General features: G+C 39.6%; 1 protein-coding gene across 11 annotated transcripts in view; it reads left to right on the top strand.

Annotated features, from left to right (window-relative positions):
• KMT2C (lysine methyltransferase 2C) overlaps nt 1-21,659 on the top strand; it is a 204,359-nt gene that overhangs the window by 156,793 nt on the left and 25,907 nt on the right. For 9 of the 11 annotated variants that reach the window (XM_075728169.1, XM_075728178.1, XM_075728177.1 and 6 more), the window contains 12 exons: nt 6,505-6,609; nt 6,967-7,014; nt 8,197-8,334; nt 8,509-8,541; nt 8,624-8,743; nt 10,874-11,012; nt 11,262-11,476; nt 11,595-11,668; nt 14,292-14,474; nt 15,139-17,019; nt 18,061-18,386; nt 19,245-21,073. In XM_075728169.1, the coding sequence (XP_075584284.1) occupies nt 6,505-6,609; nt 6,967-7,014; nt 8,197-8,334; nt 8,509-8,541; nt 8,624-8,743; nt 10,874-11,012; nt 11,262-11,476; nt 11,595-11,668; nt 14,292-14,474; nt 15,139-17,019; nt 18,061-18,386; nt 19,245-21,073 (5,091 nt within the window). The remainder of the gene's footprint in view (nt 1-6,504; nt 6,610-6,966; nt 7,015-8,196; nt 8,335-8,508; nt 8,542-8,623; nt 8,744-10,873; nt 11,013-11,261; nt 11,477-11,594; nt 11,669-14,291; nt 14,475-15,138; nt 17,020-18,060; nt 18,387-19,244; nt 21,074-21,659) is intronic. The other 2 variants (XM_075728176.1, XM_075728174.1) reach the window with 2 other exon arrangements.

The following is a 21,659-nucleotide window of genomic DNA, read 5'->3' as shown; positions in this document are numbered from 1 at the left end:
TGATAATCAGTGATACTCAGCTCCAGGGCTTCAGCTTTTTCAGAAAGAGCAGTGGATGTCACAACAATTGGCATTTGATGCAAATCTGACTGTAATGTCCATGTCTATAAAATCCATGAAAATTAATTCTGTGTAAGAATAAGCATACAGATCCATTATAGAAGACGACAAAAATAATCTAATTAAAATATATTTTTAGTAGTCTAGTGAATATTAGTTGGATGAATATCATCCAACTTTCATTTTCTTTAATGTTTTAGATTATTTTAGGTTGCCAGTCTCCTCGGAATTTTTGGTTCACCATGTCCTTTCTGAACATGAGTGCCCTTTGCAGGTACAGTTTGTAGCCCCTAGGCAATCTTTTGCTTTTGCTATTGCAAAACCTTACTGAAATTACTGCCGAGAGTTTTGCAAATTAGCCAGAGAGTTGTAAAATGCTGCTGAAAGGGCAGCTTCACACAAAGGAGCAATTGAAAGTGAAAACCTTACTGTCCCCTCCAAATTATTTTTTATTCTGTGTCTTGCAGTATGTGCTGTTAGCTAGAGGTGTCTTACCACTCTGTATTTTTAAACTGTTACTATTTCTTGTGTATGTTAGTTAATTTGTGGCTTGAGTTTCAGGTCGTCCTCCCAAATTTTTCCATCTAAAAATGGTTACACACATTGATGTAGTTTCCTGTGTCCAGAGAGTCATTTGAAGAGAGGTTGCTTATTTGTGATTGTTACTCGGTGAAAATCTGCTAAATGAAAAGCAAAAGGCTACGTTATAATTAAACATTGATTGTTACACAGTTGAAATTGTGAGTAACAGAGAATGCAAACGTTCACTTCCCCTGAAGGGGAAACTGCTGCAAATGGAGTGTTTCCAGGTCTGTATTTTATTGGTTCCAACACTACAAGAAAATACGCTCATGTAGACTTTTTTTCACCCCAGCATTCTTCTGAAGCCAGAGAAGTACAGATTCAGAAGTCTTTGCGGGCCTATCCAACTGCAAGATTAAAGTCATTAATGTTCATTTATTATGGTAGTATAAGGTTTTAGAAATTCATGAACTTGATGTTAATTTAATGTTCTATTTTTCCAAAGTTTGGAAGGAATTTTTAAAAAAACCTGTTCTTTATGAGTAAGCGAAGTTGTTAAACTTTGTCATTTCCTCTTCTTTTTATGCAGAAATAAATCATACTGAGGTGGCTGTTAATAAAGAAATCACTAGCAGCAGTTTTAGAGGATAGCCTACTGTCTTTCCCATTTTATATATGAGAGACTCAAAGGACAGTGCTTTCTGGCCATAGGAATGTTCTCAACAATTGTCTCTCAACTGTTCAGATTTCCGGCCAAAATTGTGTCCAGACGGAGCTGTTTGTTGTAGTTGGAGCACCAGTGGGTGAAGTCATCTGCCAGTATTGATCAGTTCCAGTGCAATTTTTCTTAACTCTTTCACTGTGACTTTGTGGGAGACACTTATTTCTGCAGTAGCGTCCACACATATGAGAGAGCCAGACTCATTTTGAGTGGTGGAGACCCTGGTAAATTGGCTGACTGCTGAGCTAGCAACAGTCACATCTTCCCTTCTGGCTGGCATTGCAGAGGAGCTGGAGGTGAGAACAGTGTCCAGGAGCACCTGTGATATTTTCATCTTTTCGATACAGACCTGGCTTTGGAGCTGGAACAACAGGAACTGCTTTATTCAGTGCACAGGGAGGCTGTAGGACCATATTGTTACTGACTATGTTATTTTCCTACAGTGCCATTTCTCACAAGGATTGCTGACTCCTGTGAGAGCCCTGGCTTAACTGGATCGGTCTTTTCCACAAGGAATATGTTCTTCTCTTGGAAATTCCACTTTAATCCCAGGATTAAGGGTTCGATATACTTGTTCATCTTCCAAAGAGCTCTCAAGCATCTAAAGAGGAAGTTACTCTGCCTGCTTTGCTTTTCAACATGTGCATAGGGCTGCTAGGGAGTCGAACAGTGATGTGTTCAATCTGCTCGTGAACTGACAGTGACACATTCTGTGACTGTTTATTCTCAGAGCATGGTTAAGGGCATGGTTAAGGCAATGAAGCTTTTGCTAGACGAGATTGCAGTAGTGATGGGGATTGGCAGAGCCAGCCAGAAGAGGGTTTTTGGAGTCCTTTGTTTACTATTAATTTCTACTAACTGTGACTGAAGTGAGCTTTAGGCTTCCAGTCCTGATTTGTGTCTGGCAAAGAGGTTGCAGGTTTTCTTTTCAGTTACAAGACTCGCTTTTCCCGTGGTTTTATAACGTGTGGCACCCTACTCGGTGTATTCTGCATGGGACCAACCCTTAAAATAATTTCCAAGACAGCGCTAGAGCAGAGTGTGAGGGATTGCTCAGTGTGAACCCAGAGCACCAGATCTCCAGGGTCTCCCTGGTTGTTCATGGGTAAAGTTGAAGGTGGTCATTGGGATTTGTTGCGTCCTGAGTGGTCTGAGGACTGTCCACATCTCTCGAGTTTCTTGACCTGGGTGTCTCTGGTGAAAAAGAGGCCACTTGGAGAGGTGTGTTCTGTGAAGACTCTGACAATGTTGATCTTTCCTTTAGTTTGAAATAGCTTAAATTCAGTGTATTTTTTCTAGGGATGCTGAAAAGTCATCTGTTTAAGTAGGGTTTCCAGAGAATGCTAAAGAAATTCTTCCTAGACAAAAGGAGAGGAGTCGTCTGAATCTCTGTGCAACTGACTCAAATGCTGGTGGTACATTGTATAACTAGATAACGTTATTGCGTGATTAAACATCTTAGGGTGGCTGCAGCCTTGGGGGAAGCGTTTTTATTCTTTTAGAACTTCATAAATAAATGGAAGTAAATGCATTGGAAGAATCAGGATCACGAGATAGCAGTAGAACTGTTCTCTCTTAGACACCCAGCATTACAAGCAAATTATTTTCCTTTTTGCTTTGTCTTTGTTTTCCATTCTGAAAGAGTCAAATTAATGAGCAGTACTGAGCTATTTGTTTGGCAGCAGATGTCAACCAGCTATTGATTCTGATCTGAAGCAGCTGACTAAAGTGATTTAGTTGTTTCCAAGATAATATTTAGCACAAATGGAATTAAAACGAGGAAAAAAAAAAAGAGACAACAAATGTAAAAATATGCTTTAGATTAGATGTCTTACTTGAGACTTAGGGCTCATAGAGTCTAGCCCTCTGCTATCACTAACACTCAGCCTTTTTATAGACTTAACAAGCTCCATTTTGAAAGCAGGTAGCTTTTTTCCAACCTACTAATCTCATCGGAAGGCCATTACAAAATCTGATTGCCTTAATAGTTAGGAGCCCTCTAATTTGAAGCCTGAATTTATTCACAGCCAGTTTGTAGCTATGGGTGGTAAACTCTTCAGTTTTATCTTTCCACCTGAGCTCTTTCCAGCTATTTATTCAATATATTTATATTCAAACTGGAAGCTGAATTTTTAGGGACTGTTCCTAAGCACATTACTAAGGGCTGTGGAGAAAAACACCGTAACATAAAATACTACAGAAGAATTAAAAGCTACTAATACAGTCTCGGTGCTTCCTTCATAAGGGCTTTTTTCTCCCCGATACTTACCTGCCTTCAAGTAGGAATTCAGGAAGGGTAAAGAACAGCTAAAGTCAATCCTTTGCCTACCAGCCAGCTGAAGTCATTAACATCATCTTGCGGTGCCTGGTGTTAGTTACTTACTTGAATAATTGGTATTAGACCAAATTGCCAGAAGGAAAACAAGTATCTCAAAAAAACCACACACACACACACACAAAAAAAAAACCAAACCAAAAAAAAACCCCAACACAAAACCCAACAACTAGGTTCTGTTTAAAACCTTACATTTCATAGTACTTTTTATCAGGTACACAAAATAACTATACCCACAAAGTGATGTGGTTTTGAGGCACTTTTTAATACTTCTCCTGATATCAATAGGAGCTGAATTCTTCATGTACCTCTAAGTACACTGGTCTGCACTGGCACATTGAGCCACCTAGTTGAGTAGCAAACTTAAAACATGATTTAATTAGGATGGTATCATCTTGTCTGCATTACAAAGGATAATAATAAAGAATAGTGAAGGGAAGAAGAATAATTTTCATTTTGACCTTCAGTAATGGTAGAAGGGTTGTCAGATTGTCTCTGAAAAGCAGCAGAAGGAACACTTAAATCACTGTAAAATTTAGCAGCTTGGAAAGTAGCCTCATGATATAAGTAAATCCTTGGCACCAGGCCTCTGAGTTAAGCTAGAAACACTTTCCTGGGGCAGTTGGGTTGTAACAGTGGGAAAGGTAACCCATATATCTATGAAATATGTTTGCTCTTTGACTTTCTGGTCCCTCTTCAGCCTGTCTGTATTTGTTTTCCACATTGTACGTTGTATGATTTGTATCAGTCCCTTTTCTTTAATTATGTGTGTATTTGTATATTTTACCATCTCTTCATGATTCATTGGTCTTGCTCATGTAGTCATGATAGTCTGCAGTTTTTCTGAAAAATATTTTTCTCAACTTTTATTTATTTGTTAAACAATTTTCTTCAAATGCTGCACATCTGTAATAGTCCTAAAAAACTAGTTAATGAAACCAGATGGGCCATTTGGAGTCATTTCTCTCTAATGAATTGGATGTCAATGTCGTGGTTTAGCCCCAGCCAGCAACTCAGCACCACGCAGCCGCTCGCTCACTCCCCCTACCCCGATGGGATGGGGGAGAGAATCGGAGGAGTGAGAGTGAGAAACACTCCTGGGGTGAGATAAGAACAGTTTAATAATTGAAATAAAGTAAAACAGTAATGCTAATAGTAACAGTATAATAATGATAATAATAATAATGATACACGAAGCAAGTGATGCCCAATGCAATTGCTCACCACCCGCTGACCGATACCCAGACAGTTCCCGAGCAGCGATCGCTGCTCCCTGGCCACCCCCCCCCAGTTTCTATACTGAGCATGACGTCATATGGTATGGAATCGCTCTTTGATCAGTTTGGATCAACTATTCTGGCTGTGCCCCCTCCCAGTTTCTTGTGCGCCTGGCAGAGCATGGGAAGCTGAAAAAGTCCTTGACGAGCATAAGCAGTACTCAGCAACAACTAAAAACATCAGCGTGTTATCAACATTCTTCTCCTACTAAATCCAAAACACAGCACTATGCCTGCTGCTAGGAAGAAAATTAACTCTATCCCAGCCGAAACCAGGACAGTCAAGAAGATAATCATATCCAGAATTTATTATTTAATATTAAATAATTTATTGCTAGGACCAGGCCAATTTTTCCTAGACAACAAACAGACATGACATTTCTACCTCTGGCTGTTCTCACTTCTTCAGGATTTCTTCTGATCTTAAAATAGCATCTCCAATTTCCATTTACTTACTACTGCTTCTTACTCCTGCGTTTTACTCCCCTGTCAGGGTGTAGTAACTGGTTGCTCCATAGTCTTAAGAAAGATCGTGGTGTCAGAGATTGTTGTGGTTTAGCCCCAGCCAGCAACTCAGCACCACGCAGCCGCTCGCTCACTCCCCCTACTCCGATGGGATGGGGGAGAGAATCGGAGGAGTGAGAGTGAGAAACACTCCTGGGGTGAGAGAAGAACAGTTTCATAATTGAAATAAAGTAAAATAGTAATGATAATAGTAACAATATAATAATGATAATAATAATAACAATATACCAAGCAAGTGATGCACAATGCAATTGCTCACCACCTGCCGACCGATACCCAGACAGTTCCCGAGCAGCGATCGCTGTCCCCTGCCAACCCCCCCCAGTTTCTATACTGAGCATGATGCCATATGGTATGGAATCGCCCTTGGGTCAGTTTGGATCAACTATTCTGGCTGTGCCCCCTCCCAGTTTCTTGTGCGCCTGGCAGAGCATGGGAAGCTGAAAAGTCCTTGAGGAGCATAAGCAGTACTTAGCAACAACTAAAAACAACAGTGTGTTATCAACATTCTTCTCCTACTAAATCCAAAACACAGCACTATGCCTGCTACTGGGAAGAAAATTAACTGTATTCCAGCTGAAACCAGGACAGAGATGTAACTGGTCATTTTCTTACCTTTTGGGGTTTTTTTGTTGTTTTAAATATTCCCTGTTGATTTGCTGTGAGCTGTGTCCTTTATAAAACCTATTTGTTGACTTTTAAATTCATAGGCCTTTGTATCTTAGAGGCTGCAAGATCTCCCTAGATCCTGGGGTTGGGGGGTTTTTCCCCGTAAAACCGTCCAATCTTTCTTCCACATGACTGATTACATTATCACTTTTACTATATTGGAGAAAATACTAAACAATGTAAGTGTGTGAAGATGGGTACAGTGCTGGCTGGGAGGGGATGCTAGTCAGCACAGTCTCTTGCCCCAGGGTGACTTGCAGTATGTAACACTCTATAGAAGGCCCTTATAGCCTGGTAAATCTTGTGTCTGAGTTTATAGCTCAAGCTAAGGTGCATCACCAGAGTCGTGTATAAATGCCATGACTGGTTGATTTTGTTTATTGCATCTTATACAGGTAGCACCGACGATCCTTTAGCCGACCTTTCTGAGGTCTTAAATACTGATGATGATATTCTTGGAATACTTTCTGATGATTTGGTAAAGTCTGGAGATCATTCAGGTATGCATGTTTATAAGGTCTCTCCAGTACTTGTTTTCTTTTATTCTCTTTTATTTTATAGATGTACTTGTTGTATTGTATCTATAGGTTGTGCTCTAGCTGATTTCAAATATGATTTTCGTATCTTAAGAATACCTTGGTTTGAGATTATTTTGTTGTCTTCTACCAAAAAAAAAATCCCCAGCCTTTTCAACATTTTGTTTTACTTGGCTCTTTGCTTTGCTGCTTAAGAGAGAATAAAATGTAGCTGCCGTTGTCTATCATACCTGCGTAGCTTTTTTCAGCATGCAGCTTTTTCTTTACTTTTTTTTGTTTTCGTGTTATAATCATCCATTTTATCTGGTTTGGGTCCTGTAGGTCTTGATTTATGCACTTTCCAGGTTGAGAACTCACCCTCCCCATTTGGTAAGAAACTAAACAATGGATGATCCATGGCTAGAAGTAGTCATCTTTCCTAGTGGTTTTAGCTGAAAGAACTGCATGTGTAGAAACTAGTACTCCTTTACTGTGTCACTAATTCATGCTTTCATTTTCCACGCTTTCTGTGGTGTTTGAGTCTAACACGAGCTATAAACTCTGCACTCCGCATTTAAGAGTACTGCATAGAGTTTTGCTTACAAGCTTTTGAAAACCTTCCTGAGTTGTTGTGTTTCATGATACAAACCCATGCATTTTCTTGCTGTCACTGTTAATATTACTTCTAGTAGTAGTTTGTAGTTTTTATCATAGTGATATCTTTTGTAAATTAAAAGCATTATAACAATGTGTATCTATTAAAGCATGAATAAAGCAGTCAGCATCAAATCTCTTTGTTTCCACTGGATGATGATTCATCACTTTATGTAAGATACAGGCTGACAATAAGAAGAGTGGCACGTTTCATTGTTTTAAATTTGTTTTTATTTGGTATCTAGTACAGAAATATATTTTAAATTCTGAAGTGTATAGTTCTTTTTTTCAAAGATCTTTCTCATTTGAGAGATTTATTGACTTGTAAAGGATGTTAGGAAATTTATGCATCAAGTTATGTTTTCTCAGTACCAACAAATCACTTTGTCTGATGTAACCCAGAATATTCAGTCGTTGTTTTTGAAACAGAAACTGCTATAACTTGTTTGATATTGGCTACACTTCAACAGCACTTCAGTAGATATTTAATGTAATATTATTAAAACAATTGGGGTGAACCTTCAGGTACATGAGGATGAACCATATTGACTACTGGTGTGATTGTTTTTAAAATGTGAAAAACAGTTATAGTGGAACCTGTATACTGAAAACTATAGATTCTAAAATATGCTGTACCTAAGCTCAGTAGTCTTACTTCAACAAAAATTTCCCATTCTTCCAGTTGAATTCTAGTCAATTAACATTCCTCAAACAATATAGTAAACCGGAGGTAAATAGTGAGCGGTTTTGTTTACTTTTTCTAATTAATGTCTTATTTTGCCTTACCTTTCAAATGTTAGAAAGTCTTGGTTTAGTTGATAGCTAAGCTCTAGCGGAAAAAAAAAAGTTTTATGCTCTTTATTCTATACCAATAAATTTCACTATTTATGTCTAACTTAATATTCATTCTTCCCTCAGCTGGATTGGATATTGGTCCCATCTCTGATGATCCTTCTTCTCTGCCTCAGCCAAATGTCAACCAGAGTTCACGGCCATTGAGTGAAGAACAGTTGGATGGAATCCTGAGTCCAGAACTAGACAAAATGGTCACAGATGGTAATTCTTTTGTCCTTGATCTTGGTCTTCGAGAAAACTTAAGTAGAAATCTTCTCTTTTTTTCTCAAATTACTATCTATGTGTTGTAACATACCTATTTGAACTTGGTTGCAGAATAAATTTTATTGCATCTTTTGATGATTACTTATTCTCTGTTGTCTTTACTTTGTCCAGGTGCTATTCTTGGCAAATTGTACAAAATCCCAGGTACGTGCTCTAATCTTTGTTGTCTTTTATAAAATTTAGTTTATAAACAATGCCAGCCAACTCATGCACAGCGTTTTTGCAGAGCTAGGAGGAAAGGATGTTGAAGATTTGTTCACAGCTGTATTAAGTCCAGCAACCACGCAGCCAGCTCCTTTGCCACAGCCTCCACCTCCACCACAACTCATGTCTTTGCACAGTCAAGGTATGTTCCTTTGTTACTTTTAAAAACAGCAGCCTGGTCAGGGGAGTTCTTTTAAGTACTGATGTGAAAATAGGACACATCTTACTTTCTGCTATCGTTAATTTGTGGAATCTGCCATTGTTAATTTATGAAATACTGTTCTAAAACTGTTCTGAAGGGGGGATGTGATTAACATGCATGTAAATATTGCTAATAGAAAGGGACACTTATTTTAGATTTTTCTGACATATTGGAGCTTTTATTTTAGCTGACACTTTCATGTTCTTTAAATTTGTCTGTGATAAAGCATGTGTTCTCTTCTGACTTTACTCTTTAATTACTTCTGAGTACCTCCTCAAGGGTAAGGAAAGAGTCTGTATAAAAGTGATTTACTGCATCTTAATTTCCTTTAAGAATTCAGTTTAACATGTTAACTAATCCTATCCAAATAATACAGAGAAGGCTAAGTAATTTTGAAATGTATCTGGGAGATTATAATTTATTTTCTTTGTTACTACTAAAATTACCATGAGTTGATACAGCATATTCTTGCTCTTATATTGAAAGCAAGGGGCAGATAGATTGTATTTTTTTTATTTTCTTTATTTTACCAGTACAGCTTTTTTTTTTTTTTCCCTAACAGTATGTATGAGCATAATTAAATGCAGGCTTTTTTCATCAGACATCACCTCTAGTGGATTTTCCCTGAGCTCATGTAAAGAGTGCCCATTCTGTTATCCTGGTACTACAAAAAGTAGTATGCAAATTGATTTCACCAGTGAATTAATCATAAGAAGGAAAACGATTGGTTTCCTAGTTGGATGAATTTCCATAGAAAGGAAAGACTTCAAAAAGTCTTAGAAAGGAGAAAATTTAAAGCAAATAATGAGGTGATTTAAAGCAAAAGATAATATAGATATCATTGCCTGTTTCCCAGTTACTTGAGTACTTGGAGATAACTTCAGCATTTGAGCTCTGTAAGATTGTTTAACTTCTCCCTGTGGGAACTGCCACAATTACAATGTTTTCGATTTATAATTTGGTTCAGTTACGGTATAATGATCCACATGTTTCTGTGAGATAAATGCTTCAGTAATGGGGAAGCTTGCATCAAGTTTCAGCAATTTCAAATAAAATTAATGCTCTCTTCTCATGACGACGTGATCCTGCAGTGCAAACCAGAGGCCTGGCTCTATCCTTGTTTGCCAGGTCTTCACAGTTACCGCATACTATCTGTTTAGCAGCTATAATAGAGCATGTTCTCTTAAATTTTGAGTCACTTTCATCCAAACTATACTTCCTGCATAGTGTATCTAACCTATAGATCAGAAGACAGTCTCCTAAAGCATGAGAGAATGATACAGTGTCATCCTACAGATGCATCTAATTCCTGTGCTACTTCTATGCTTTAAGAAAATACTGAGACAACAGTTATAATCACGCTTAAGTGACAGGGATTCAAAGGCCAGTGTTAATTCTGTGTAGGAACATCTGCAAAGACCATCTGCTGGAATGAATCTGCCTGTGCCACATTTGCCTAATATTGTAATCAAATAACTAAAATTTTCTGGTTTTGTACTGCTAGGCTGGATGTTTAATTAGAAAATGCTGATGCTTGTTTGACTAGATTTATCTGTTTCATTGGTTACAAGTTAGGGAGTTAGTAGATAATGAGGCTTGCTTTGGTACACTGCTCAGAAGTCTCAGAAGAGGAGATCTTTCATTCAGGTTGGCCTAATGATAATTCTGCAATGACCGAAAGCAACCTTATCCATACTTGCTGCTTGGATCTGGGTATAATAAATATGACAGACCATTAGCCTTTAAGAATATACCTCAGTATGAAGTGCAGTACCATAGCACGGGCTATTGCAAAAGTTTTGGAAATCTGTTTTAAAAAAAAATATTTTTCAGACAAGGAAAAAAAAAACTGTGCAGGGATGTGATACAGTAGAAAAGAACCCCTTAAGCTTGTAGGGAAGCAGTGTAAACTGATTTAAAATCTTCTCCAGAAATGTAAGGTTGGTACTATGAAATTTTAAAGCAATTAGATTTTCATTAGATGAGACATCATTTTTTTCTCTGAAAATTTCCACCTCTACCTTACAAGTTGTCACCCTTTAAAAAGTAATTTAAACTTCTTCTTTCCAGGAGAGAATGCATTTCCAAGAGTGCCCCTTATGAATGGTCTGATTGGCCCTAACCCTCATCTCCCTCATACAGCTTTGACTGCTGGAGGTGGACTGGGCACTTTCTCTCCCATTACACAGCAACCGTATACTGATACCAGGTAAGTCAAGATGGGAAACAAAAAATACCCATTTTTTATCATTTATCACTTGGAGGGTGGTGGTGTTATTAATACTGTGATTTTATTAGTATTTAACTACTTAGTTCTTGACAGCCACTACAAAAACTTCTGTATTCTTGCAGCCTGTTCACTGCTGAAACAGCAAACAAAATAAGTACTTTACTTTTTTTTATATATATATATTGAGAGCATCTACCTATAAAAGAAAATCCTTTTTTGATTTGTCAGGGATAAGAATCCAGCGTTCAATCCAATCGTAAGTGATCCAAACAGCTCATGGGCACCATCTGCTCCACCTTTGGAAGGTGAAGGCGATACAATGTCCAATGCTCAAAGGAGCACTCTTAAGTGGGAAAAAGAAGAAGCTTTGGGTGAAATGGCAACAGTAGCACCTGTTCTGTATACAAATATCAACTTCCCTAACCTAAAGGAAGAATTCCCAGGTCAGTGATTTACTGAATAAAGTTAAATATTTTGTAGCAATTTATGCATCTTGATTTGAAAGAATGTAAAATAAGATTTATCAAAGCCTTGCATATTAACACATTTTTTTGGTTGCAGACTGGGCTACAAGAGTGAAGCAGATTGCTAAACTGTGGAGGAAAGCAAGCTCACAGGAGAGGGCCCCGTATGTGGTAAGAACAACTACCACCTGCATTCCCTGCTTCCGGCAAACATGTGTTTCATCTATAAGGTTTTCAGTTATTTTTTTTTTTTTTTAAATTAAGTTCGAGGATTAGTGAAAGTTCACTTACTCCAAGAATGCTTTTGTAATTCAACTTCTAACTCTGAATACTTTTACCTGTTTTCTTTGCTTTTCAGCCTTGGAATAAACTATGTTAGTCTTGTGCAATCTAAAGACATCAGCTGAGACGAGAACATTTGTGGTTCCCACTGCCTCTTTGCTACATTTGATTCATGCCTCAAGTCTTATTTGCTCTGTCTCTTTCTGCACAGGATCTCACCAGTTTCTTCAGAAGGATAATAACAAATCATTGTGTGACCTTCCTCTCTCATCTTCCCCTCTCACTAGTCTTTTCCTTTTTGCCCCATTAGAGTTGCTGAAGTATTTCACCTGTTGAACTAACCATTCCAGAGGTGTCAGTGCTCCCATCCCTACTTTCCTTGTTTTCTTCTACTCCTGTGTTCTTGCCTTATTGTTTACCTTCACTACTTACTCTCTTCTGTTGCTTTGTGGTGGAAAAATCTTTTGATACCTTCCATGTTGTGGGGAATGTGAAGGACTCCATTTTTCTCTCCAAAAGCATTCGCCTTCTTCACATCTGAGTCAAGTGAGCACGTGTTTGTAGTAGCGTAATCTGGGGTTATGCAGTCATTGTTTTCATTCTGTAGAACTTTGCCATTCAGAGGGTAACCCTTATGCTTTGTTGAAACTTCTTGTTGAAGGCTGTCCATATCCAAATCTCAGAACCTGTATTATTCATTCTTTTTGACCTTCCCAGCCATAGTTAGCAATGTACTTTTTTTTAATTTCCTATCACATCTCCATTCTCTCCTGGTTCTCATCTTTTCTTTGTTTCTTCACAACAGCAATTGGGTGATCATTCTCACTTTGTAGATTTCTGTGGATTTTGCAGGGTTATGTTCTCAGTCTCTTAGCCTCTCCCCACCTGCACTTTTTTAATATAGTCCCATTAGTAAGCAAATCTGATATTCATGTATGTTGATGACTCAGAGCTTAACAGTACCAACAACAGTTCCTACTGTCCAAATTAAAAAATCCCCTTATCTCTCTGACAACCTCTAGAGGATAAATCATTACCCCAAACTCAAGATGGGAGGTGGAGTTCTTGATCTTTCTGAACCCCTTTCCACTTGAAAGAATAATTCTGTATTGTCATCTTTGTATCACTGAGGCATCATCATTATTCTGCTTTTTTTGGGGGGGTGGGGAGGAAGGCCTGTAACTTCAGCACCTTTGGACCTCTATGTCATCTTGTCTGTGCTATATTTAATCTTGGTGATTCCTTCTGTATAGTATTTATAAGATACTATCCACTTACATGGGTGGATTTTTATCCAGGCATTTTTCGCTTCACAGTTATTTTTATTACTGATTTTTTTCTTTTTCATTGCTCTTAACAAATGCAGTCCTATTCTCCTGATGGATATCCAAAAAGCAGCTGTAAAAATTATTTCCTTCATGTTCAGGAGGAGGGTGCATGCAAGTGCATGGACACATGAGTATTTACATAGCAGGAAGCAGTTACTTCCTCACAGAAGTTACACCCCATGTACTGTTGCCATTCAGCTGTTGCCAGTGTTCCTGGCATTGTGCACACAAGAAGCTGCTGTGGTACCTCTCCTGAGGGGCTTGCCTTCTGTGGGGATGAGTAAAGACTACCTTAGAAATGAAATTCAGAGGAGTGTTAGTAAATTTTCACTGTAGGCTTTTTACTTTCCTTAGTATACACAACCCCATCATTTGTAGGGGAAAATGACACTAATTTTTCTTCTGCTGTGACACTCGTGCTCTCATCCATGTCAGTGTTCCATTGTTGGAGGGGAAGGATTTAAGCCTTTTCTGCTAGGCAACCCCTACTCGACAACTGCAAATAAAATTGTGAAAAAGAAGATGTGAGGGTTTGCTTCAGAAAAGGAATCACATCCTAGATTGGTGGTAAAATAGACTCTTTGAAACTTCCGTTAGATGCTTTAAAGTGTCAGTATGGCTGTAAAATGCCTCACTGAAGAGGAATTGCTGTTCTTCCATCCAATTTTTCCTGATCCATAAGCCCATATCCTACGTTTATACTGCTAGCTTAACACAGACTGAGATCTATAGAGGCTATTTAATAGAGTAGACTGTTATTTTTCTTGTCATTGAAGTTCTCCACGTTAGTGGCCTTTATTGATAGAAACATCATCTGCTGTGCTCATGTCTTCAGATTGCAGACCACACCAGTATGTGATTTGAAAGGTAACCTGGTGGTATTCATGCTTTCTTAGCACAGCACAATACCTGAACAGATGCTCCTAATGCATAGAAAACCTCTACTGCTAATAACTCCTTAGCTCTTTCCATGTATGTTAAACACAGACTTTCTACAGAGATGAAGTATTTTCAGTTTGAAATTCCTTTTGAAGTGCATAATTTAGTTTTCACAAGCATGCGTGTGATAAAAACAGGCTGTACAAATAATTTGGTGATAGATTTTGTAGGAGTAACAGATGCAGTGTTCACACTTAGCAGAAGAAAATAAGGCTAACTACATTTTGTTTTTAATCTTTTCCCAGCAAAAAGCCAGAGATAATAGAGCGGCTTTGCGCATCAATAAAGTACAGATGTCAAATGACTCCATGAAAAGGCAGCAGCAACAGGATAGCATTGATCCTAGCTCACGCATCGACTCTGACCTCTTTAAAGATCCATTAAAACAGAGGGAATCGGAACATGAGCAGGAATGGAAATTCAGACAGGTGTGTTGCATTTAGGGTGTTTTGTTATTTTTCTTCCAGCTTTTTATTGCATTGTTGGAATCTGTTGCAATAAAATCAATTTTAACCTTTCTTTATAGAAGAGTATAAAGTCAGCCATTCTGCGTAGGAAGAAAATAGATGCTATCAGAAGAGAAGCTGCTTGTAAATGTTAGAAAACTTTGTTTTAAAACTTTGACTCTTAAATCCTACCTACTATGGAAATAGGACTCTTAAATCCTACTTTTCTCTGTATGGCTGGCTAGTGCAGTAGTTTGTTTTTGTATACCCTATATTGCAGTAACTTTGTCCTGCAGGCTGCTGCTTCAGATTGGGCTGGTTGTCTCTCGGAGCCCATTTGCCTCACATCAGTGCTGCATCTGTCAGTAACCTTTCGTCTTCAGAGTATAAGGTTGGAAAGCAGTGCTGCTCTTTAGGCAGTCTGGGAAATGCTTCTTCCCAGGCAATCAAGGTGCATGTCATGGTAATTGAACTTCTCAAATAGCTAGACCTTCTGCTCCTGTTGCATTTAAAATTTGCAATTTGTAATTATTTATAATTGATCTTTGATGTGTCCTAAATTTTTAATTACAGATTCAGTAATCAGAAATATTTTGTGTACCCTGGACTTACAAGTGTAACCTTTTTACTCCTAATTTTAAAACAGCAAATGCGGCAAAAAAGTAAGCAGCAAGCTAAAATAGAAGCCACGCAGAAGCTCGAACAAGTTAAAAATGAGCAGCAGCAACAGCAGCAGCAACAGCAGCAGCAGCAGTTTGGTTCACAACAGCTTCTGAACCAGTCTGGCTCAGACACACCTAGCAGTGGGATCCAGAGCCCCTTGACGCCACAGACTGGCAACGGAAATATGTCTCCTGCACAACAAACATTCCATAAGGATCTATTTACAAAGCAGCAGCTACCTGCTACACCTACATCAGCATCCTCAGATGATGTGTTCCTAAAACCACAAGCCCCACCCCCTACTCCGACCCGAATCCCAGTACATGATTCACTGTCTCAGTCTCAGACTCCTCAGACATCATCACAACAGATGTTTTCTCCAGGTTCCACAAACACAAGACCTCCTTCTCCAATGGATCCATATGCTAAAATGGTGGGAACACCTAGACCAGCACCCATTAACCAAAACTTTGTTAGAAGAAGTTCCGTTGCACCATTAGATACCTGTGCAGCACAGTCATCCATATCGAGGCCCATTCAGGTAACGGAACCGTCAGGAAGCAGGCCGTCACCAGTCAGGGATTCGTGTTCTTCATCTCCAGGTAGCAGTGATCCCTATGCAAAGCCACCAGACACACCCAGGCCTGTCATGGCGTCAGAGCAGTTCTCCAAACCATTGGGGGTCCCAAGATCACCCATAGTTATGGAACAGTCAGGGAAGGTTCCTTTAACGGCTGGAAGCAGTGATCCGTTTACTAAGCCAGCTCCTAGAACTGATACATTTCAGAGACAGAGAGTAACTTCTGCTGATGCGTACGCACGGCCACCATTGACCCCTACTCCTACTCCCGTTGATGGTAGCCCTGGACCTTTTAAAACTCCTATGCGCCCACCTCAGTCCCCGCAAGATCCTTATGCATCAATGCCAACCACACCGAGGCGTGTTACTGTTGATCCATATGAAAGGCCTGCTTTGACACCGAGGCCAGTGGATAACTTTTCCCATAATCAGCCTAACGATCCATACAGCCAGCCTCCCCTTACTCCCCATCCTGCAATAAAGGAGACTTTTCCCCATCCGCCCCGGATAGTGCGACAACAGAGTGATTCTTTCCCTCAATCTGGACCCATTTCAAGGCCAGCTTCTCAGGACCCTTACTCCCAGCCTCCAGGTACTCCGCGGCCAGTTGCTGATCCTTACGCCCAACCTCCAGGGACTCCTCGGCCCACCACAGTTGATCCGTATTTGCAGCAACCACCAACACCAAGACCTGCTCAGCCAGCGGATTTATTTGCTCAGTCCCCAGCAAATCAGAGACATTCTGATCCATACGCCCAACCTCCTGGAACACCAAGGCCAGTTCTCAGTGATCCTTATTCTCAGCAACCAGCAACTCCAAGGCCAGGGATTCCAGAGAGTTTTAACAGACCTGCAATGACAAGGCCAGGACTAATACCAAATAGAGATCCTTTCCTGCAGACACCACAGAACAGGTTGCAGGGCACTTTTGCCAGGCCATCGGATCCATGTTCTCAGACTCCCAGACCTCCAGGACCTGCAATAACAGATTCATTTAGCCATGGTCCAGCTGCTCCAGCACGTGACCCATATGATCAACCACCGATGACTCCAAGACCTCAGCCAGAATCATTTGGAACTGGTCAGCTGGCCCACGATGCTGCTGAACAACCACGGCCTGGATCTGAGGGCAACTTCAGTGCATCTGGAAATTCTCCAATGAGTTCTCAAGGACAGCAGTTTCCCAAAGTTTCACAAGTTCCTGGCCCAGCACCCACTACAGGAGTAACAGATACACAGAACACCATGAATATGTCTCAAGCAGATACTGAGAAGTTAAGACAGGTGAGAATAATGTTTAATACTGAGGGGATTAAAATGTCATAAGTAGAAGAATTTCCCCTATTCTTGTTAGTATTTGAAGTTTCTTGCCATTATACATAGCTGTATAATGGAGAATTACCTTCATTCGCTTAGTATGCTAATTTGTTCCTCTTGGATAGAACCACAATATATAGAATATAGAAACGTCGGTAATTTTTAAGGATTTTGGACAAGATCCAGAAAGGAAGCAAAGGCCGTCTTTGAAGCCACTGAAGATATAGGTGATTGGGCTGTAATAGCTCTTTTATCTACAGTGTGAGGAAAAAAAACACCTTGAAAGGACAATTAATTCTGTGCTATAATAGGTGAGATGTAGAACTGATTGTCAGTGACTTGTTCGCTGACTGAAAAAGTGAGTGTAGGCAAAGATCTCAGACTAGACATCTAACTTTTCAGTTGACTGACCTGTAGAGGTGAATTGTACCATTGGTCACTGCTCTTCTTCAGGCACATTCACTCCAGGTTTTTGTCAATGAATGTTTGGCAAACAGCTGTTGCTGAGACACAGAATTAGATTCAGCTTGTGGAAAGCTGTTCAGTCTTTGGTTTGGAAGGAGCGATGGGAAGGGGATTTAACAGAAAGATTGGTAGTATTTATCATATGGAGTCGGTAAATTCTGCAGCTTTGGTGTAAACTTCTTGCTGAATTTTCTTCAGTGGACCTATAGTCACCTTTCTTCCTCAGAATGCATTTTTTCATGTGGTAAAAGGGCCTGCATTATTGGAATAGAAAAGGAAAAGAGAGTTGCTTATATGTTAATTGGTGAAATGGGCTCACACTATACACTTCAAGAGATCTGGAGCTTAAGTTGCATTATCAGCATCTTGCACCGTTTGATCCCTCTTCTAATTTCTGAGGTGATTATGGTGGTTTTGTCATATTTTTCTGGAGCGATTGAGGAATTTGTTTCCTCCAGAAGGGTTAACCTAGCGGAGTGTAACACTTCCAAATATGTCAATTGTGGTGTCAAGCATAATGATTTTTTTTTTTTTTTTAAACAGCGCCAGAAATTACGTGAAATTATTCTACAGCAACAGCAGCAGAAGAAGAATGCAGTTCGTCAGGAGAAAGCCTTGCAGGATGCAGCAGCTCCTACCCATGCAACTCCTCTTCAGCATTGGCAGCAAGACAACTTAAATCAAATTTTTAACCGCCCTCCTCCTCCATATCCTGGGAATGTTAGGTCCTCTGTCGTGCCTCCAGGGGGGCCGAGGTTCACTGTATACCCAAAAGACCAACGTGGACCATTTCCTGCTGATGGGCAGTTCAGTAGACCCCAGTTTCCAGGCGATATGAATGCCATGGGGATGAGACCTCATGGTCTTAGGTAAGCTCTTTGATCTCTTAAAACCAGGAGATTACAGGGGTAGTTCTAAATTTACAGAAATTGTTAGATTAAGGGGTTTTTTTGATGGAAAATCATGTGCATTGTCTACAGTAGCTGGTAATCTTCCTGAAGTCAGTATGTACAGTGAGTTTTCCTGTAAGCGTCTGAAACATTAGAATGTGTATTTTACACTAACTGTTTTACACTGTCCTTTATTGGGAATTAATCAGAAATAAAAATGGAGACACTGCAATACTTGTGGAAGTTACGTGACCTGAAAGATCTTGTCACCCATGGCTTTGGGGCGTTTCTTTTCTTTTAAAAAAAAGTGAAAGGTCTGACTTTAGCTTTGATGTCTTAATAATGAAGAAATATAATACGCTTGTTTTCATTTATAATGAATATGTAATCAAATGTCAACTTCTGTCTGTGCCATTTTTACAGTGAGTGCTACAATATAAAATGAATACCAGTATTAACATACATTGTCATCTCAGGAATTATTATTTTCAATATTTTGGATTTATTTCAGTAATTTCTAAATCCACACAATATTATTTTTTACGCTGAGTTGCATTAACATGTAGTTTGTTTACTAAGATAGTTCTGTCAGAGTTTTCTATCCATTCTTATTATTGGAATTGAAAGCAGGTTGTTTATTAAACATAATTAAAGCAATTATTTTTATTGTAGTTATAGAGCTCATTTAAATGTAAGCATAATTAGTCAAAATATTTATTTAAATATCTTAATGAATGCATCATGTAAAGCATTTTGGTGAATAGTTATTTAGTCAAATATGTCAGACTAGGCAGTCCTGAGAAAAAAGATTATTTAGCCTTTCATACTTTATTTTAGATACGGGTTTCCAGGAGGTGGCCATGGTCCACCATCAGGTCAAGAACGTTTCCTTGGTCCTCAGCAGCCAATGCAGCGCCCTGGAGTTCCACCACAGCTGAGAAGATCTCTGTCCATTGATATGCCTCGGCCAGTGAACAATCCGCAAATAAATAATACATCTGGGATCTCTCAACATTTTCCTCCACAGGGAATTCCAGTTCAGCAGCACAATATATTGGGTCAGGCATTTATTGAGTTACGTCACAGAGCTCCTGATGGGAGGCCAAGGCTGCCTTTTAATCCTTCTGCTGCAAATGTTATGGATGCAGCAGCGCAACATCAACGACATGCAGGGTTTATACCCAGGCAGGAGTTTCCAGGCCCAAGACAGGCAGAACCACTGAGACATAATTCTCAAGGTATACCTAACCAGCTGCAGATGTCTACTACAACTTTGGAGCATATGTCACAATCCCAGCAGGATCAAATCAATCCTGACAACCCACCTGCACTTGTAATACGTTCTCTAAGTCATCCACCAGTTGCTGATGCATTCCCAGGACCATCTTTGTCTGCATCTGCACCAAGTGATGAATCTGCAAATTTACAGATTCCCAACCAGCCAAGTGATGGTCTAGAAGAAAAGCTTGATCCTGATGATCCTGCTGTAAAAGATTTGGATGTGAAAGACCTTGATGGGGTTGAAGTCAAGGATTTAGATGATGAGGATCTGGAAAATTTGAATCTGGACACAGAAGATGGGAAAGGTGATGAACTGGACACTTTAGATAATTTGGAAACCAATGATCCTCACCTGGATGATCTTCTGAGGTCTGGGGAATTTGATATAATTGCATATACAGACCCAGACCTTGATGTGGGGGATAAGAAAGGAATGTTTAATGAGGAACTAGATCTTAGTGTCCCCATTGATGACAAACTAGATATCCAGGGCAAGACAGAAGAACCAAAACAGAAAGAACAAGGTGATAGGACTGTTTCCCCTCCTGAGACCCAGTCTCCACAGAAGAAATCTTCTACAGAAAATGAAATCAAAACAGAAGTACTTTCCCCAAATACTCAGGAGGAAAAGAAGAATGAAAATGAAAAAAGTGATGGAAATGCTGAATCCACAAGTACTCAACAGGCTGCTGAAGTGGAGTTAACAGATGGAGAAAAGGCTCCTCCTGCACAGCCCACTAATCCAGAATTCCCTGACAAAACTACTGCTGTTCCTAGTCAAGAAACAACTGTGCCTAGTCCAGATGCTCAGGGATCTACTCCACTGCCTGTTCAAGGAGCAGTAAGTTCCTGCAGTATTTCTGGGTCCACACCAGTCCTCTCAAGTTTGCTAGCTAGTGAAAGCTCAGATAATGCTGAAGCAAGGACTCTAGGATCTCCATCTCAGTCTTTGCCAACAACGCAAATGAACCATGCATCAGGTATTCCGCAAACACTAATGACACCTGGTGGACAGATCTTGGAAAACACTTTAAATTCAAATTTGGCCATGGTTCCACGAATGAACCATAATTTTTCTCAAGGGTCACCAAATCCAGGATTTATTCAGGGTCAGTCATCTAGTCATAACTTTGGGACAGGACAGACATCTAATCAAACGGTGGCTGTAACAAGCCGTCCTGGTCCTAGCGGCATATCTGGTCCCCAACAGATAATGCTCCCTCAACCATTAGCTCAACAACAAAATCGAGAAAGACCACTTCTGCTAGAGGAACAGCCACTTCTTCTGCAGGACCTTTTGGATCAGGAAAGACAAGAGCAGCAGCAGCAGCGACAGATGCAAGCCATGATTCGCCAACGTTCGGAGCCATTTTTCCCCAATATTGGTATGTGGGTGATCTATTTGTGTTCCGGTTAGTTTTTTAAAAATACAACAATAAATAGTTAAATAATCCATAGCACCGAAAGAAGCTGGTAGATATGTGGAGCTTAAAGGTGGCATGACAAAACCCAACCTGCCTAGTAGGTACGATGGGGGTATGGAAGTTGAGCATGTAGGTGGAATTCTGAACTCTCTGGGAGGGCTCCTGTTGACATTACCAGGATCAGGGTAACTGTGCATTACTGCTAATGTTTCTGACATCAGTTCTGTCGCATATTCTCTTTATGCTTTAGGTTCTCAGATGTGATATGGAGTAAATGCACCCTTTGTAAACAAAATTACGTGATCAAGTGCAATAGCTGATGTTTTGATATTTGGTCTATCAATTCTCTGTTTATGGTTGTTTTGTTACATTTTTTGGCAGTGTTTAGTGTGTCTCAAGGAAAGGGATCATCAAAAGCTGTATTAGTAACTCACAATCTAGGCAAGGTCCAGAAACATCACAAATAACTCTGCACGTACTAAAAGTGTTTAAGATAAATTGACATTTCCTGTTTAATATAACGTAGCAGTTTGAGCATTCAGATCAA

This window comes from Pelecanus crispus, chromosome 2, assembly GCF_030463565.1.
Source record: "Pelecanus crispus isolate bPelCri1 chromosome 2, bPelCri1.pri, whole genome shotgun sequence".
In the NCBI taxonomy this organism is placed as follows: Eukaryota; Metazoa; Chordata; class Aves; order Pelecaniformes; family Pelecanidae; genus Pelecanus; species Pelecanus crispus.
This window is presented reverse-complemented; position numbering and strand designations above follow the sequence as displayed.